A 17,796-nucleotide genomic window follows, 5' to 3' on the forward strand; every position below is an offset into this window, starting at 1 on the left:
GTCTTATCCAAGATTCCTGTAAACATTTTGTAATCAGAGTTCAACTAAGATATAGGTCTATAGGACCCGGCGTAAGGATCATAACTACAGTTGCCTCATATTAGGAAGGTGGAATTTAACAGCTTTCCCGAGACATCTAATTAAAATAAGATACCCAGAGAGAGACGTAAGAATTTATAAATTTTAATAGCGTTCAGATGGGATCCAGTCTGGGCCTGCTGCTGTCCCATTACTGAGCCTCCGAACCTGTTCCCTTGTCTCTCCCTCTGTGATCCTTCCCCTACTGTCTAAAATCTGCTGTTCCGGAAGACGTGGGAGTTTTTGTTTTGCAACCAGTTTTTCATTACTAAGCGGTCTGGGTTCAAATCGTTCATATACATCCCACTAAAGCTAACCAACATCTTGGTTGTAGAAGATGGTGACAAGGTTTAGCCCGGCAGGGATTGGGTGTTGTAGTGTTGTGCTGTGGGTGCTGTCGGGAATTCACGTGTACTTCAGGTAAGAAGGTATTTATTAAGTATATACACGAGACTCCACCAGGGGCAGATGTAACCTGTCTCTGCCCCCCTCTCACTGAGCTAACGGCCGCTCCTAGAAGACCCATGGTGAGGCACTCCATAGCATCAGGTGAAGCGCACTGCTCTCACTGAGCTATCTGACTTAGCACACCCACATCCTGTCATAATTATTATTATTAATGACATTTATTAAGCGCATGGTTGCACAAGGAACAGTGCGTCCCCGCACATAAGATGTTAAAGTTACTTTTGGATATCGTTAAAGCTTAGACTGTTGTGTATAAACAGTAACTCACACTGAGCTCTAGTCCGTAGGTGCTGCTCTTAATACTGAATCTTATTTCAACTACAGGTCCTATGTGATGTTCATCCTTTGTTCCTGTAGATGTCATTGTTCTTTAATACAAAGATGATGTGTGTGTTATTACAGGTGTAATAATGTGAAGATTCAGAAACCAGAGGAGGTGGTGAAGAGTTATAAAGGTAAATATAATTGCGACGATTAGCTCTGAATATTACTGTTCATGAAAATGATATGGCGTGATATGGTGTGGTGTGGTATGGTATGGTGTGGTATGCTATGGTATGGTGTGGTGTGGTGTAGTATGGTGTGGTGGGCTATGGTGTGGTGTTGTGTGGTATGGTTTGGTGTGCTGTAGTATGGTATGGTGTGGTGTGGTATGCTATGGTGTGGTGTGGTACGGTATGCTATGGTGTGGTGTGGTGTGCTACGGAATGGTGTGGTATGTATGGTATGTTATGGGATGTTATGGTGGGATGGATTGGATTGGATGTGATGGTGTGGACTGGTATGGTATGGAATGTTCTGATGGTGTGGTGTGGTGCACTATAGGGTGAGATCATGGTATCATATGGTATAGTGGTATGGGATGGTTTGGTATGGTGGCAATGGATGGAATGGGATGGCGGAATGGTATGGTATGGTTTGGTGTGGTATGTTATGGTATGGTATGGTTTGGTGTGGTATGGTGTGGTATGCTATGGTATAGTGTGGTATGCTATGGTATGGTGTGGTGTGCTATGGTATGGTATGGTGTGTAATTGTGTGGTGGGCTATGGTATAGTGTGGTGTGCTATGGTATGGAATGGTGTGGTATGCTATGGTGTGGTATGGTATACTATGGTATGGTGTGGTGTGGTATGGTATACTATGGTGTGGTGTGGTGGGCTAAGGTAGGGTGTGGTGTGGTATGCTACGGTGTGGTGTGCTACGGAATGTTATGGTATGTTATGGTGGGATGGGATTGGATTGGATGGGATGGTGTGGACTGGTATGGTATGGAATGTTATGATGGTATGGTGTGGTGTACTATAGGGTGAGATCATGATATAATATGGTATAGTGGTATGGGATGGTTTGGTATGGTGGTAATGGATGGAATGGGATGGTGGTATGGTATGGTATGGTGTGGTGTGGTGTTGTGTGGTATGGTCTGGTTTGGTATGGTGAGGTGTGGTATGGTGTGCTATGCTATGGTATGGTGTGCTATGGTATGGTGTGCTATAGTATGGTATGGTGTGGTATGGTATGGTGTGGTGTGGTATGGTGTGGTGTGGTATGGTATGGTATTGTGTGGAATTTAGTGGTAACGTGCACTCACGTCAGGGTACAGTTACTTGATTTGTGTCTCTAAACTTTGTTTTTTCCAGATCTTTCTACATTTCTACTTATCTCCATTCTGTATACGTGCTGCCGCATTTCCTTTGTTTAAATCATTCTTCCCCTTGGACTTTCCTGCTAAGTTTATCGGAAATGCAGATGCTGTAATTTCACAACCCACATTAATGATACTGCTAGGCTTGACAACTGCCAGCAACTCAGTTCCTGCAGTATTCTGGGACTATTGAATGGGAAATACCTCAGAATTTGGTATTTACCACATAACACATTCTATTTTCCAGAGTTTTAGCACCAACAGGGACCTAGCGTATGCATCTACACGGACCCAACGCATGCATCTAAACTGACCTGGCACATGCACCTACACTGACCTAGAGCATGCATCTACACTGACCTCGCTTGTGACCCTACACCAGAGGTCTTCAAACTTTTGGATGCCGAGACCCCCTTGTCAACATTTTGAGGTGTAAGGACCCCCTCCTGACAAAAATGTCTAAACCTGTAGGCAGGGCTACTGGAATTATGAGGCAGGTGAGGACCCAATTACGCGACAGGCTTGACTAAATTGTGTGGAAAGAAAATGTTAATGATGTTATGTGATGCAGCGTATTTTGGGATAGCATTGCTTCATTATTATGAAATTAATTTTTTGCACACAGTAACACAGAGGAAAGATTCCACCCCATCAGTACCTGTTTATAACCAAAATACAGCAATTAACATCAGAAAGATTTCTAGTCAACCTTTGTGAAGGGGCTTCCACTCCGCAGGAATACGTGCTGCCACATTAGAAGCTCACCTGGCCCTGGCCGGGAGCAGCAGGGGTCCCTTAAAACTCTGGCGGTTTTGTGCAGAGTTAAGCAGTTTATCCATGCAGCTTTCCACTCACTCACTCCCTCCCTTCCATCCGTCTCTCCTCTCCCAAACCCGGATTCCTCTCTCACTTTGCAGGCCATTTTCTTTCACCCCTTTTTACAACTTCTGAACTCTCCCCATTCAACCTCTCACTTCACCTTTAATCACCTCTTGCCATTCTGTCTTTTCACTGCCCTCATCTCGAACAGTCTCTCGCATTTATCTCATGGCCTCTCTGGCCCCTCACCTTCCGTGCCCCTCAGCACTTCTCATTCACCTCGTCTCTCCATTCAAATTTTTGTCTATTTGTATCTTACACCTATCCAGTCCCCCCATTCATCTTTCACATCTACCCTTTGTTCTAACAGAAGCACTCACCTTTGGCTCACACTCACTTTTTGCGTGTCCACACTTCTCTTCGGCACTTCACATTTCTCCTCATCCCTGACCTCTTCAATCTAACTCTCTCACTCCCTTGCTGTCCTCTCTCATTGCTCCTCACCAAGCATACGGGTCGGGCCCGTATGCTCCTCTCGGCCTGTGCCAATCTGCTTTTTGTTCCCTAATTCAAGAAGGCATGAGTTGTCTGTCTCGCTGTTTTGATGCAGGCCGCGCAGTTATGGAACTTGCACCCTCCTTTGCTTCGCTCCACCAAGAATCTATTATCCTTTAGGATGATATAAAAACCTGGCTCTATGCTCTGTAGGTCACCCCATTTGGCTGGTTCTCCTTATCCTTCTCTGTGTTTCTCATTGTCCTTCCGGCAGCAGATGGTTATTAGCCGCAGGACATCTTTTGGTAACAGTAGCGAACTACAAATGTAAATAATAATAATAGGGAGAAGCAGGGGAGCCACTAGACCAGAACTTCGGGGGGTGGGGGCTAACACTCCTAGCCACGGCTGGCACTAACACTGGTTACACACTCTGCAACAGTCTTTTTTGGTGCCCCACCCCCGTTTCCTTCTTCTCCATGAATTCCCTCACTACCACTCGCCAACAATGCACTTCATCTCTCTATAGCAGCTTTCTGACAAACATTTAATTTTTTATAGTGCTACTCATACTTTAGTCACACTCATTTCTGTGATCGGCATGATACATATTCTTTGTAGCAGGCACATTAACCCTCTGCACTGTGTGGGTGACAAGAGTGCCCATGTGAGTGCACGGTGAGAGATGCAACAGTGTGAGAGTAGGGTGAGTGGAGTGACTGTAGGGTGAGTGAGGTGGTCGTACGAATTTGAGTGTGGATGCAAGTTCAGAATGGGACGAATGAATGTATGATTACTGATGGGCTTGTTTGAGTGAGTTGCATATTGAGCAGTGAGGGGGACAGGTGAGTGAAGTGTCACATGAGTGCAGGGTGAGTAGTGTGTATAGGGTGAACAGCGCAAGTGCATTGTGAGTGCAAAGTGATCACTGTGAGTGCACGGTGAGCAGGTGAATGGTGTGAGTGCATGGTAATCAGTGTGAGTGCATTGTGAATGCTGTGAGTGCAGGGTAAGCGTGAAAGAGAAGGGCGAGAATGATGAGTGAGTTGTCTGAATGCAGGGTTTATTTCCAGGCACTTGAAGTAACTCAGCATGTTATTGGAGGCAGCGTAGGGTTTAAGATCTAAGTTAAAGCCCTGCTATTATGGCATCAATCTGGGATCGAGGGTGGAGGAAATAAATAATGTGCAGATCCTGCAACAAACTTCCAGTCCTATAGTTAGGGTAGCCAGCAGATTATTTTGATGGCCCAGTTGGTACAAAAATAAGCAATCACCTAAAACAGTATTTTAAACAGGTATCTGTGCATACTTTGAACAGCAAATATAAATAGAAAGCACTTTTAATTGTGTTCTAGGGCTGCCGCAATGATCCATGACTGATAATTAAAGAGAACAAAGACCGAAAAGTCACATAACGAATGAATACATACTTTTTTATTTATAAGTCTATTTGGTGTCAAGAGAAGGTCTTTGTAGGCTCTTTAAATAACACATGGCTCGCATTTTTCTTTTGGCAACCCTACTTTATATTCCTTTTTATTAAATGCATTCTCACACTACAGCAGTAAATCTAAAATACAAATGTAAGGAATAGGCAGAGTGAGGACCCAGGGGGTACTTGAAGGGGGGGGGCACTAAGCCTTTGTAACCAGTTCACAAAGGCATGCAAATATGCAAATGGTCTTTAAAGGCCTGTGAAAAACTCAGACGGATGTGCCGGAGATAAGACTCCAGACACTGCCCAGCTGAGCCTCCAGCAGCTCGAGTTGCACTGCAGCAGCCCGGGCTGAGACACAGGATGGAGGAAGAGGGGGGCTGAATCCCTTGGGCCTCGGCAGAAGTGTGCTTGGGAATGTGCGACCCCCTTTGCATTGCTCCACGCCCCCCCTGGGGGTCACGCCCCACAGTTTGAAGACCCCTGCCCTACACTGACCTAGCGCATGCACCTACACTGGCCTATTGCACACACACACAGTTTATAAGATCTTCCCTCACAGTCTACACTCCCACCCTGCACTCGCAGTTAGGCCCGTCGCATCGCGCACATATGCTCTCATGCAATGCACGTACTCACACACACAACACCAGACAACAGTAGAGTACTGTTGCACTTTATTTCTGCAGATAATTCCTGAATACTATTTGTCATTTTCCTGCTACAATTTCTGTAATTTCAGCCAAAGTGGAATGTGTACCCTGTAATATCTGGTTGAGTGGAACCGCATGTGGTAATACTGCATGTGATAATACTGCATGTGGTTATGCTGCACATGGCAATACTGCATGTGGTAATACTGCATGTGGTAATACTGCATGTAGTAATCCTGCATGCGGTAATCCTGCATGCGGTAATCCTGCATGTGGTTATGCTGCATGTGGTAATACTGCATGTGGTTATGCTGCACATGGCTATACTGCATGTGATAATACTGTATGTGGTAATACTGCATGGGGTTATTCTGCAAGTGGCTATACTGCATGTGGTAATACTGTATGTGGTTATGCTGCACATGGCTATACTGCATGTGGTAATACTGCATGTGGTAATCCTGCATGTGGTAATACTGCATGTGGTTATGCTGCACATGGCTATACTGCATGCGGTAATACTGTATGTGGTTATATTGCATGCGGTAATATTGGATGTGTTTATACTGCATGAGGAAATCCTGCCTGTGGTAATACTGCATGGGGTTATGTTGGATGTGGCTATACTGCATGTGGTTATGCTGCACATGGCTATACTGTATGTGGTAATCCTGCATGCGGTTATATTGTATGTGGTATTACTGCATGTGGTAATACTGCATGTGGTAATCCTGCATGTGGTAATACTGTGTCACTTGGAATACAAGTTGGGCAGAACCTTAAATGTTCGAGGCATATGAGCTGCAGAATTCATACTTTTGCATAGATCGCCATCTGGTGTTGGGCTCGGATGATTGCAGTTTGCTGTTGTCTTGGAAGAAGTCTTTGTAGAGATAGGTGACTCCCTCCCTTGATTGATATTGCGCATGGGCATCGACTCCATCCTCAGATCGTTTTTTTCCGCCATCGGGTTCGGATGTAACTTCAGCGTTCCGGTTCAGTACCATGTTTTCCAAACCTTTTCGACGCGCAAACCATCACAACTCGACGGTATTGTTTTCGTTCACGTGCTCTTCGACGCGCTAACTCAAAAATACTCAATTCCGGTTGTAGACGCGGCCGCTGGGCCTATCGGCGCCATTCGGGCCTACGGCTAATGGAAAGGACTCCATTTAAGAAATACCCCCAGTTTGGAGCTAAATTTCCACACAGCGACCACCACAAGGTCTGCAACCTTTGTCTCTCGCCAGAATACGAGGAAAAAGATTGCCAAGCCTGCGCCTCCTTTCGATCCAAAAAGACTATCCATGATCACCGGGCTTGATGACACATTATGGTGGAATAGGCTGCACCGGTGCCAGAAGACATCTTCGATGAAGGCCCTGACGTTCCAGACTCTGGAAGAGCTCGACATCGTATCCGAAGCTGATGACTCCGATGACCACATAACTCCAGGTCAACGAGTGAGTACAACTGCCCCTGCACCTAGCCCACCTGAAAAAAAGAAGGCTCTGGTCAAAACTTCGCCTTACGGTCTTAGTCGCTACATATAGAAAACTTCAGAAGCCCCGCCTCCAGGCCCGGCTCCGAAGACAAAGGAAAAGCCTTCCGGCCGCTCGGGACCGAGCAAGCCGCATATTGTGCCCAAAAAAACACTGTCGGTGCCAAAATCGGGAATACATCCTACTCCCGTTACCTCCAAAAAGGCCTCGGCATTGAGGTCTTCAGCACCGAAAGACCAAAAAGCCTCGGATCTGAACAAACCCCGAAAACCTTTAGATCCGAAAAAGATTTGTGACTCGACATCGAGCAAAAAAACCCTTATAAGGCTCCAGAGCAGAAATCAACACCACGTTCGGAATTGAAAAAATCGGCCTGAAAGGTGACACAAACCAGGAAGAACTGTTTCAACCAGATCCTAGCGATCTGAAACAAAAGACATTGCATGTGGACCCTAAAACAGGCCATTTTGTCAGTCTCCCAACAAAGAAGAGGAAATTGAATACCTCACACACTCCTGAGGTGCCTGTGAAGAAAAGAGACTTTGCCAATTCACTCCTAAGACCCTCTTCTCCTGTTTTTCCTACTAAGCCTTTGTCTCCTACAAAGTCTCTCATACACTTTCCTAGAGTCTCTCCACCACCACAGTATGATGATGACCTAGGGAAAGGGGGTGGACATAATGACCCTTTATATGACCCTGATGATGACACTGCTATACCACAGGACACATGGGCAGATTACAATGATCCTGCAGATCCGCCAGACCTTCCTGACCCAGATGCATACCCAACACGGCCACCTCCCCCGATGACAACATAGGGTTTAGTCAGCTTATTGATAGGGTTGACCAGTATCATGGCGTACAAATGCATTCAGACCCCATGGAGGAAGACTTCCTGGTAGATAATTTTGCCCTGTCCCAAAAGACAATACAAATATTGCCCATGCTCAAAGGTGTCATTAAACACGCTCCAGACGTCTTCAAAGACCCTGTCAAGACCATAATTCTCAATCCTCGCATTGATAAAAAATATAAACCTGCCCCCAATGATCCCACCTACATTGAAGGACAACTCCCTTTAGATTCTTTGGTAGTGTCCAATGCAAGGAAACGTGCCAATTCTCAAACCTCCGGTGATGCTCCACCTCCAGAAAAAGAGTCTAAACTGCTAGACGCTTCAGGCAAACTATTTACCTCCCAAGCAACTAATCACTGGAGGATAGCTAATGCACATGCACTGCTTGCCAGGTATGATAGGGCTCACTACGATGAGCTTGAGGACCTAATTCAGCATTTGCCTGACCAATACAAGGCCAAAGCCAATGACCTGGTCCAGGAGGGCAAGTTAATTACAAATGCATCCATTAAATGTGCCCTCAATGCAGCAGACACCGCATCTAGATCTGTCAACACCAGTGTCTTACTACGCAGACATGCATGGTTGCGCATTTCTGGTTTTAAACAAGAAGTGCAAACTACTATCTTAAACCAGCGTTCGACCAAGAACACCTGTTCGGTCCAGCTGTAGACACAGCTTTAGAAAAAATGAAGAAAGACGCGGACACAGCAAAATCTATGGGATCATTACAGTCTCCATCAACACGAGGCTCCTTTAGTCGCTCCTTTTACAGGGGCGCATCCAAAAACATCAGCGCAGACACTGCTTCCTCCTCCTACAAAAGCCCCACACAAACTTCCCCCAACAAGGGATATTTCAGAGGTGGGTACAGGGGAAATAATAACAAAGGCAGAGGCCGAGGTAACAACACGCGCGCCTCCCCCACTACCAAACAATGACTTCCCTGCACTCCCTCCAGACTATTCCACTCCGGTCGGAGGGAGACTCTCACAGTTCCTACCTGTCTGGAACTCCATCACCACAGACAGGTGGGTAAAGCAAATGATCCAGTATGGTTACTGCCTGGAACTTACTGCAACTCCTCCCAACATCCCGCCAGTATCCAATGTCCACGGGACGTCTAACGCTCCTCAAACAGGAAGCTCTCTCACTGCTTCAAAAGCGCGCAATAGAACCAGTTCCCCTACAGCATCAAGGGACAGGGGTTTACTCCCTGTACGTTCTTATCCCCAAAAAGGACGGTACTCTCAGACCAATACTGGACCTCAGACCTCTCAATCTCTACATACAGTCAGATCACTTCCACATGATCACTCTTCAACAAGTCCTTCCACTGCTGCAACAACGCGACTTCCTTGCCACTTTAGATCTCAAGGACGCCTACTTCCATATTCCTATACACCCTGCTCACAGGAAATATCCAAGGTTTACAGTGGACGGCCAACACTATCAGTTCAAGGTTCTCCCATTCGGAGTAACCACAGCACCCAGGGTCTTCACAAACTGTCTTGCGGTAGTAGCCGCACACTTGCGGAGACAACAGATTCACGTGTTTCCATACCTGGACGACTGGCTGATGAAAGCCAAGTCACACAGCCAGTGTGTTCACCACACTTACAAAACAATTCAGCTGCTCCACGACTTGGGGTCGCAATAAACCTCACCAAGTAACATCTGCAGCCCTCCTACCTACATCAGTATCTAGGAGCCACAGTAGACACTTCCAAAGCTCTGGCATACCCCAATCCAGCCTGGATAGCCAGTGTGCAAACCCTCATCACAAAGTTTCAACCCCAACACTCCCTTCCAGCTCAAGTGTGTATGCAGCCCATACGAATGATTGTTTTCAGCAACAGTGGTCCCCAGAAAGGGAAATGGAAACCAAAGGAATGAATATAGACTCAATCGTAGCTATATTTAGTGGACTTGTCCAGCCGGACAGAGGTCTGATATTTACTTGTAGGCTTAGGATATAATCATACTAAACAATACATAAGATGGGACACAATCCTGTGTCCTATTTAGCCAGTAGAGTACATAAACAAGGGAAAAAAGCTTTTCCGGTTTGTTACACAAGGAGGATATACAGTGTGACAAGAACAAATCGCTACAAAACACCTTTACAGCGGAATGAACGAAAGGTTTTTTGCGTATAAGGTGCTTTAGTGTGTTGACGGAGTTTCGATCCGTTTGAAGAATGAGCGGATCATCATCAGGACTTAAATAACATGCCTGTTAAATAGAGCCTCATTAGCCTGGGGGAGCAAGGGGGGAAAAAAGATACATAAGCGAAACAGTTAGGAGGATTTCAGATAACTAGGAACGTAATAGTGGCAACGCAGTGACAAAAACATGCATTTCAGACTCTGAAAGTTCTGGTTAGCATGCATTAAGATACGAGAGCCACATAGGAAGAGGTAGGTTGTGAGTCGTATGGGACGTGAAAAAAGGCTGGTGTGCTCAAGTGGTATATGGACCATGTATATAATATGATGTGTAGACAAGGTGTGGTTGTTAACCTAGTAAGGTAAGGCCACGATGGGGCATTGAGAAGAACAGTTAGATAAGTCGTTGAGCCATGCTAAATAGTTAAGTGCACAGGCAAGTGTATGCAGGAGTGTCAAACAAGGCGAGTGCAATCGCTGCGAAATAGGTTAAAATTATGATGAGTGAGGGTGGGGGATTGTAGAACATGCTTGGACACATAATCAGTCAGGCGTCTTAGTGCGATAGTATCAGCGGTGATGTTGAGTCTAACCAAGGAGTGTGGGAGGGTAAAATAGCGCGCAGGTAGCATCTAGTCAATAATTCAGAAACAATTGAACGGTTGTAACGTTCTGACAGGTGCATACATAGGCTCAGTTACATACTAAATAAAGAAACTCAGCGCGGTGAAAATTAGAGATGGCGGCATTAGAAGCACTTGGATTAAAGAGAGTAGCCAGGTGCATACATAGTCTCAAACACGTGCTAATTAAAGAACTTCAGTACAGTATCATTTCGAGATGACAGCATTAACATCAATTGGATTATGGAGAATAGCCAGTGCATATAGAGAAGTATAAGCAATGGCGTGGTCAGAAGTGATCAGAAGTGAGGGGGAGGCGCTAACGTAAGGAGAAAAACAAGGTAAAGACGCCATTTTGGAAGTGTTGGTTGTGCATAGAGGGGAGTGACCTGTAGTTTATAAACAGAGTTATGATGACATATAATTTACAATTGCAAAATAAAACAACTTTTTGGGCAATTTAGAGAACATAAACAGTATCGATCATACACATACACATCGGAATTATGCTATATCAATGAGGCCCAGTCCTCAAGGCGGTTCAATCCAGTATTTAAGCTGTCTGTTTTTAGGATCCATTTAACTTCTTCTTTGTTCAGTATTTTCGAGATGTCGCCTCCTCTTGGAGGTAGTTTCACCACAGTGATAATAACCCAACGAATATCGTTTTCAGAGTGTCCATTTTGTTCGAAATGTTCAACCAAGGGTGCATTCGCTGTTTTGCACCTGATTCTGCTCCTGTGTTGGGAGATTCGTAGACGGATCTTTTGTGTTGTTTGTCCAACGTATATTTTGTTGCACGGGCAGAGGATGGCATACACAACATCGCATGTATTACAGTTTGTGAACATTTTCAATTCAGTTTTGATATCTTTGAAAACAAACTCTTTGGCCTCAATTGTAAAATCACATACCACGGAGTTACCACATTTCGAGTGACCCTTTCAAGGTGCAAGGGACCAGAGATCATTCAATGTAGGGTGGCTTTTTTTGTTGCTGGGTAATGCTGCACGGACAAGATGATCCTTGATGTTTCTGCTTTTCTTAAAAGCGAACATTGGACGTTCCAAGTTGAGGGTTCCTGCACTGAGAACCGGCCAATTTTTTATGATAGTTTTTCGTATTGCATTTGAGACTGGGGAGAAGGTAGTTACGCATACCAGACGATTAGAGTTGATTTTTATTTTGGGCTCCAATAGAACCTCAGGGGGGGCAGTACCATGCTCTTTTCATTGCATTACGAACAAGTCTGCGGGGGTAGCCTCTACTGGTCAGTTTGGTACATAGTGTTTTGGCTTCAAGGAAAAAATCATCCTTTAGGGAACAGTTCCTTCTGATCCGTAGGAACTGAGAGAATGGGAGTGAATCTCGGAGTGCCCGTGGATGGTTACTATCATAGCTCAATAAGGTATTACGTTCCGTTGGTTTATGAGCGTGTCCTCATTATGTTTAATTTTTAGGTGAAGGAATGAGATGGATGTTTTATCGTGGGTAAGGGTGAATTTCAAGCCACCGCAGTTGTTGTTAAGCCAGTGGAGAAATGATTCAAGAGTAATCTCACTGTCCTGCCAAATCATAAAGATATCGTCTATGTATCGTTTCCATTTTCCAATGCATGAGCGAAAGGGATTAGTGTCTGCTAGTATTTGGTTGACCTCAAGAGAGTCCATGTAGAGAATGGCCAGATTAGGGGCAAAATTAGCGCCCATCGAGGTACCTTTAAAGAAGTTTCTAGTGAGACAGACCTCCAGAAGTTGTAGGATAAAGTTAGTGGAAACTGTGTGTGGCTCATAGGAGTGATGGCCTCTTGCATTTTCATAGACCCTCATGCAAGACTTCAGATGCGCCCTTTACAGGAATGCTTAGCACGTCAATGGAACCAGGCTCAAGGTCAGCTTTCAGATCTGGTGTTGCTGGACAGCCGCATACATCGCTCTCTGCAGTGGTGGAACACAAAAAACCTTTCCAGAGGGCGGCCGTTTCTAGACCCAGTTCCACAGGTGCTAACAGTGGACGCATCACTCACCGGCTGGGGAGCCCATCTCCTAAACCACACAATTCAGGGCAGGTGGACCCCTCAACAAAACGTGCTCCACATCAATCACCTAGAATTACTGGCATTATTTCTAGCATTAAAATCATTCCATTCATTCCATTCTCTCTCAGGAGAGTAAGTGAGATCCAGGCTTTAACCATACAAGAACCATTCTTACAAATACATCGTAACCAGGTGGTTCTTAGAACAAATCCCAAATTCCTTCCCAAAGTAATCTCTGCTTTCCATCTTAATTAATCTGTAGAGTTACCCGTGTTTTTCCCAAACCCAGATCCCCTAGCAGAGAAAGCTCTTCACACACTTGATGTCAAAAGAGCTATACTTTATTACATTGACAGAACTAAACCCTTTCAAAACACAAACCAACTGTTTGTAGCTTTCTCCCCACCTCATAAAGGAAACCCCATCTCCAGGTGGGTAGTCAAATGCATCCAAATATGCTACAAACAAAAGGCAAAACGCACATTACCAATTCCCCTTAGAGCGCACTCAACACGCAAACTAGGGGCTTCCATGGCATTCTTAGGGAACATCCCCTTAGATGACATTTGTAAGGCAGCAAGCAACATGGTCTACGCCACACACCTTCACCAAACACTATTGTGTAGACGTGCAGGCAAAACAACAGGCTTCTGTAGGCCAGGCTGTTCTTAAAACACTTTTTCAGACCACTGCAACAGATACAGGTGACCACCGATAAGGGAGGCACTGCTGTATAGTCTATGCACAGTGTACAATCTGCAGCTCATATGCCTCGAACGGAAAATGCTACTTACCAGTATGCATCTGTTCTTGGCATGTAGAGGTGCAGCCTATCACACACCTACCCGCCTCCCCGGAACCTCTATCTGTTTCTGTGCTATCTTACTTAGATACATTCACATGGACATCTTTTCTGTTTCTTACAAACTCCATCATTGCCCATCATGGCGAAAAACAATGTGAGGATGGAGTCGATGCCCATGCGCACTATTGTTCAACGGAGGAGTCACCTATCTCGTGACTACGAAGACTTCTTCCAAGACAACAACAAACTGCAATCATCCGAGCCCAACACCAGATGGCGATATATGCAAAAGTATGATATTCTGCAGCTTTACATGCCAAGAACAGATGCATACTGGTAAGTAGCATTTTCCTTTTAGTCCAATTGGTGTTTACACAGAACTGTAATTAGGAATCTCTGGGCTGTGGCTTCTGATAGGGCAGTGGAGTTTAGTAAGATATTCTGGCTCAGCCCCTGTAGTGTTTCTACAAGATAACTGGGTCTCGAATATGTCTGTAAATAATTGAACACCTACATTGTAATCTTGCTTTGTTCCCACTGTAACCTTCTGACCCACAAATGATGTGCGGTGGTTTATTTCCCTAAATACTTGGAGTTTTAAATAAATTTATTGGGAAAATGTGAAAACCCTCCCACACAACCCTGTAGTCTTGACTTCACTAGAGTTTAGCTCAGGCATGGACCGGCCCCTGCTGGAAGTTAATCAGATTAAAATGATCCTCTCTCCAGCTGCACCGACCTGAGGTAGAAATGTTTATTCCCTCTCAGATATTCCTAAGGCTAGACAGGGGCCTTGCGAACATGGACCTGAGATTGGACATCTCAAGAGATGGACCTCGGCTTTCCGGCCTTCACGTTACAACCAAATGTCTTTCGTCCACAGCACTTCTGATCAGAAACTTAACTGTGACCCCCAAATCCTGGCTGAGGTCCAGTAGGAATAGGAGGTGGTGTCTGTGGACAGCTAAAGCCAAAGGCAGTGTCTGCAAAGTCTGTGGGAGTCTAAAAGACACGAGGACCACCAGCAAGATGTGCAGAGTGGTATCAATGCATGAGTGTACCTGCTGCTGACTTACACCTGGAATAACAACTGTATCTATAAACTAGTACAGTATACCTTATAGTAGCTCTGTCATTGTGTGCCATCTGATACCGTGTGCTCACTAGTACTGTATACCTTCTAGTAGCTCTCTTACTCTGCGCCATCCAATACAGGGTACTGCCTAGTACTGTATACCTTGGAGTAGCTCTCTGCCTTTCTGTCATATAACACAATGTACTGACTAGTACAATATACCTTGGAATACGTCTATCACTCTGTACCATCGAATGCAGTGTACTGTATAGTACAAAATACCTTGGAAGACGTCCGTCACTCTGTACCATCTAATGGATTAGTACAGTGCATTTCTAGTACCTCTGTCACTCTGTGACATGTAATGCAGTGTACTGACCAGTACTGTATAGCGTCTAGTAGCTCTGTCACTCCGTTCGATAGGATGCAGTGTACTGACTAGTAGAGTACACTTCTAGTACCTCTGTTACTCTGTGGCATCTAATGCAGAGTACTGACTAGTACTATATACCTTCTAGTAACTCTCTCACTCTGTACAGTCTAATACAGTGTACTGACTAGTACAGTATACATTGTAGTAGCTCTGTCACTCTGTGCCATCTGATGCAGTGGATTGAGTAGTACTGTGTACCTTCTAGTAGATCTCCTCCTCTACACCTATATACCTGCAATATACCTTGGAGTAGCTCTGTTACTCTCTATCATTATAACACAGTGTACTGACTAGTACAGTATACCTTGGAGTAACTCTGTACCAACTAATGTGGTGTACTGACTAGCCCAGTATGCCTTGGAGTATCTCTGTCACTCTGTGCCATCTAATGCAGTGTACTGACTAGTACTCTATACCTTCTTTTAGCTCTGTTACTCTGTACAATTAGAGAGTACTGATTAGTACAGTATGCCTTGGAGTAGCTCTGTCACTCTGTACCATCTAATCAAGTTGCTGTTACTATCTGCTATTGTAGTGTGCGTCATGTGTGGTAGTGCAATGTAGTATGCTGCGTGGTGCAGTGTAGTGTGTAGTAGAATGTCCTATGTAGTACACTGTTTGGTGTAGTGTGTGCTCTGGATGAATGCGAGCTTTAGTGTAGTGAGCAGTCTAGTGCCGCGCGCTTTAGTGTAGTGAGCAGTCTAGTGCTGCGCGCTTTAGTGAAGTGAGCAGTCTAGTGCCACACGCTCTAGTGTAGTGAGCAGTCGAGTGCCGCGCGCTTTAGTGTAGTGATCAGTCTAGTGCTGCACACTTTAGTGCAGTGAGCGGTCTAGTGCTGCACGCTTTAGTGCAGTGAGCAGTCTAGTGCTGTGTGCATTAGTGCAGTGAGCAGTCTAGTGCAGCGCACTTTAGTGTAGTGAGCAGTCTAGTGCTATGCACTTTAGTGTAGTGAGCAGTCTAGTGCTGTGCGCTTTAATGTAGTGAGCAGTCTAGTGCCACACGCTCTAGTGTAGTGAGCAGTCGAGTGCCGCGTGCTTTAGTGTAGTGAGCAGTCTAGTGCTGCACACTTTAGTGCAGTGAGCGGTCTAGTGCTGCACGCTTTAGTGCAGTGAGCAGTCTAGTGCTGTGTGCATTAGTGCAGTGAGCAGTCTAGTGCAGCGCGCTTTAGTGTAGTGAGCAGTCTAGTGCTGTGCACTTTAGTGTAGTGAGCAGTCTAGTGCTGTGCGCTTTAGTGTAGTGAGCAGTCTAGTGCTGCACACTTTAGTGTAGTTAGCAGTCTAGTGCCGCACGCTTTAGTGTAGTGATCAGTCTAGTGCCGCACGCTTTAGTGTAGTGATCAGTCTAGTGCAGCACGCTTTAGTGTAGTGAGCGGTCTAGTGCCGCACGCTTTAGTGTAGTGAGCAGTCTAGTGCCGCTCGCTTTAGTGTAGTGAGCAGTCTAGTGCCGCGTGCTTTAGTGCAGTGAGCAGTCTAGTACCGCTCACTTTAGTGTAGTGAGCGGTCTAGTGCTGCACGCTTTAGTGTAGTGAGCAGTCTAGTGCCGCTCGCTTTAGTGTAGTGAGCAGTCTAGTGCTGCGTGCTTTAGTGTAGTGAGCAGTCTAGTGCCGCACGCTTTAGTGTAGTGAGCAGTCTAGTGCCGCTCGCTTTAGTGTAGTGAGCAGTCTAGTGTCGCTCGCTTTAGTGTAGTGAGCAGTCTAGTGCCGCGCTCTCTAGCGCTGCGTGCTCCTTCCAGGTGTGGTGTACATTAATCATATGTAAAACAGAAGCAGTAATTACAGCCTTTCTTTGTGTCCTTACATCTCTAATTGTGAATCTCTTCTCTGCAGTGATGGTGACTCTGGATCCTGACACGGCTCATCCTGAGCTCCTCCTGTCTGAGGGGCGGAGACGTGTGAGAGAGACGGGCACAGCACAGACCCTGCCGGACACCCCCAAAAGATTCACCTACTGGCCCTGTGTGCTGGGGAGCGAGGGGTTCACCTCGGGCAGACATTACTGGGAGGTGCAGCTGCTGCAGGAGGGGGCGCTGTGGCATGTGGGGGTCACAGCAGAGTCTGTGAACAGGAAGGGAGGGTTCACATGGTCACCTGAGGGGGGAGTCTGGGCTGTGGAGGGGTTGGTGGGTCAGTACAAGGCTCTCACCGACCCTCAGACCCCTCTGTCCCCTCGTGAGAAGCCCCTGAAGCTGGGGGTGTATCTGGACTACGAGGGGGGGCAGCTGTCCCTGTACAATGCTGACTCCATGGAGCTTCTCTACACCTTCCTGCGGGCGCCCTTCACGCAGAGGCTCTTCCCGTACTTCTGTCTTGGGGGAGGAGCGGAGCTGAGGCTGAGGTGAGCCCCCCCTCCCGCCCCCCCAACTGTCATCCATGGTTCAAACACCAACATTCCAAAGGACCTTCAAACACCAACATTCCAAAGAATCTTCTTCACAATGACCCTCTCACCTGTTTCCATGACAACCAGAAGCCTCACGTGAAACTATGTATCTCTTTTCCTTCTACATATTGTTGGACTTGGCCCTTTTTCCCAGAAATTTTTCGCTTTTCTGAGAAATCGCATGAGGTGTACATGCAAAGATTGAATGCTGTGTGATAGTGCACGCAGACTGAGTTTCCCCATTTTAAACATATAACTTAAAATGGATGCCATAGCTGTGTGGTTGCGCCATTTGACTGAGCTGGGTTAACAGTCTAG

The 17,796-nt window shown here is 45.8% G+C and overlaps 1 protein-coding gene across 1 annotated transcript in view; it reads left to right on the top strand.

Moving 5' to 3' along the window:
- Positions 1–17,437, top strand: part of LOC146869360 (E3 ubiquitin-protein ligase TRIM39-like) — a 161,618-nt gene extending 144,181 nt beyond the window's left edge. Inside the window, exons 5-6 of the mRNA XM_085651902.1 lie at positions 949–1,001; positions 16,926–17,437. Coding sequence (XP_085508028.1) covers positions 949–1,001; positions 16,926–17,437 — 565 coding nt within the window. The remainder of the gene's footprint in view (positions 1–948; positions 1,002–16,925) is intronic.
- Positions 17,438–17,796: the final 359 nt, after the last annotated feature.

Source organism: Triturus cristatus, chromosome 1_1 (assembly GCF_964204655.1).
Source record: "Triturus cristatus chromosome 1_1, aTriCri1.1, whole genome shotgun sequence".
In the NCBI taxonomy this organism is placed as follows: Eukaryota; Metazoa; Chordata; class Amphibia; order Caudata; family Salamandridae; genus Triturus; species Triturus cristatus.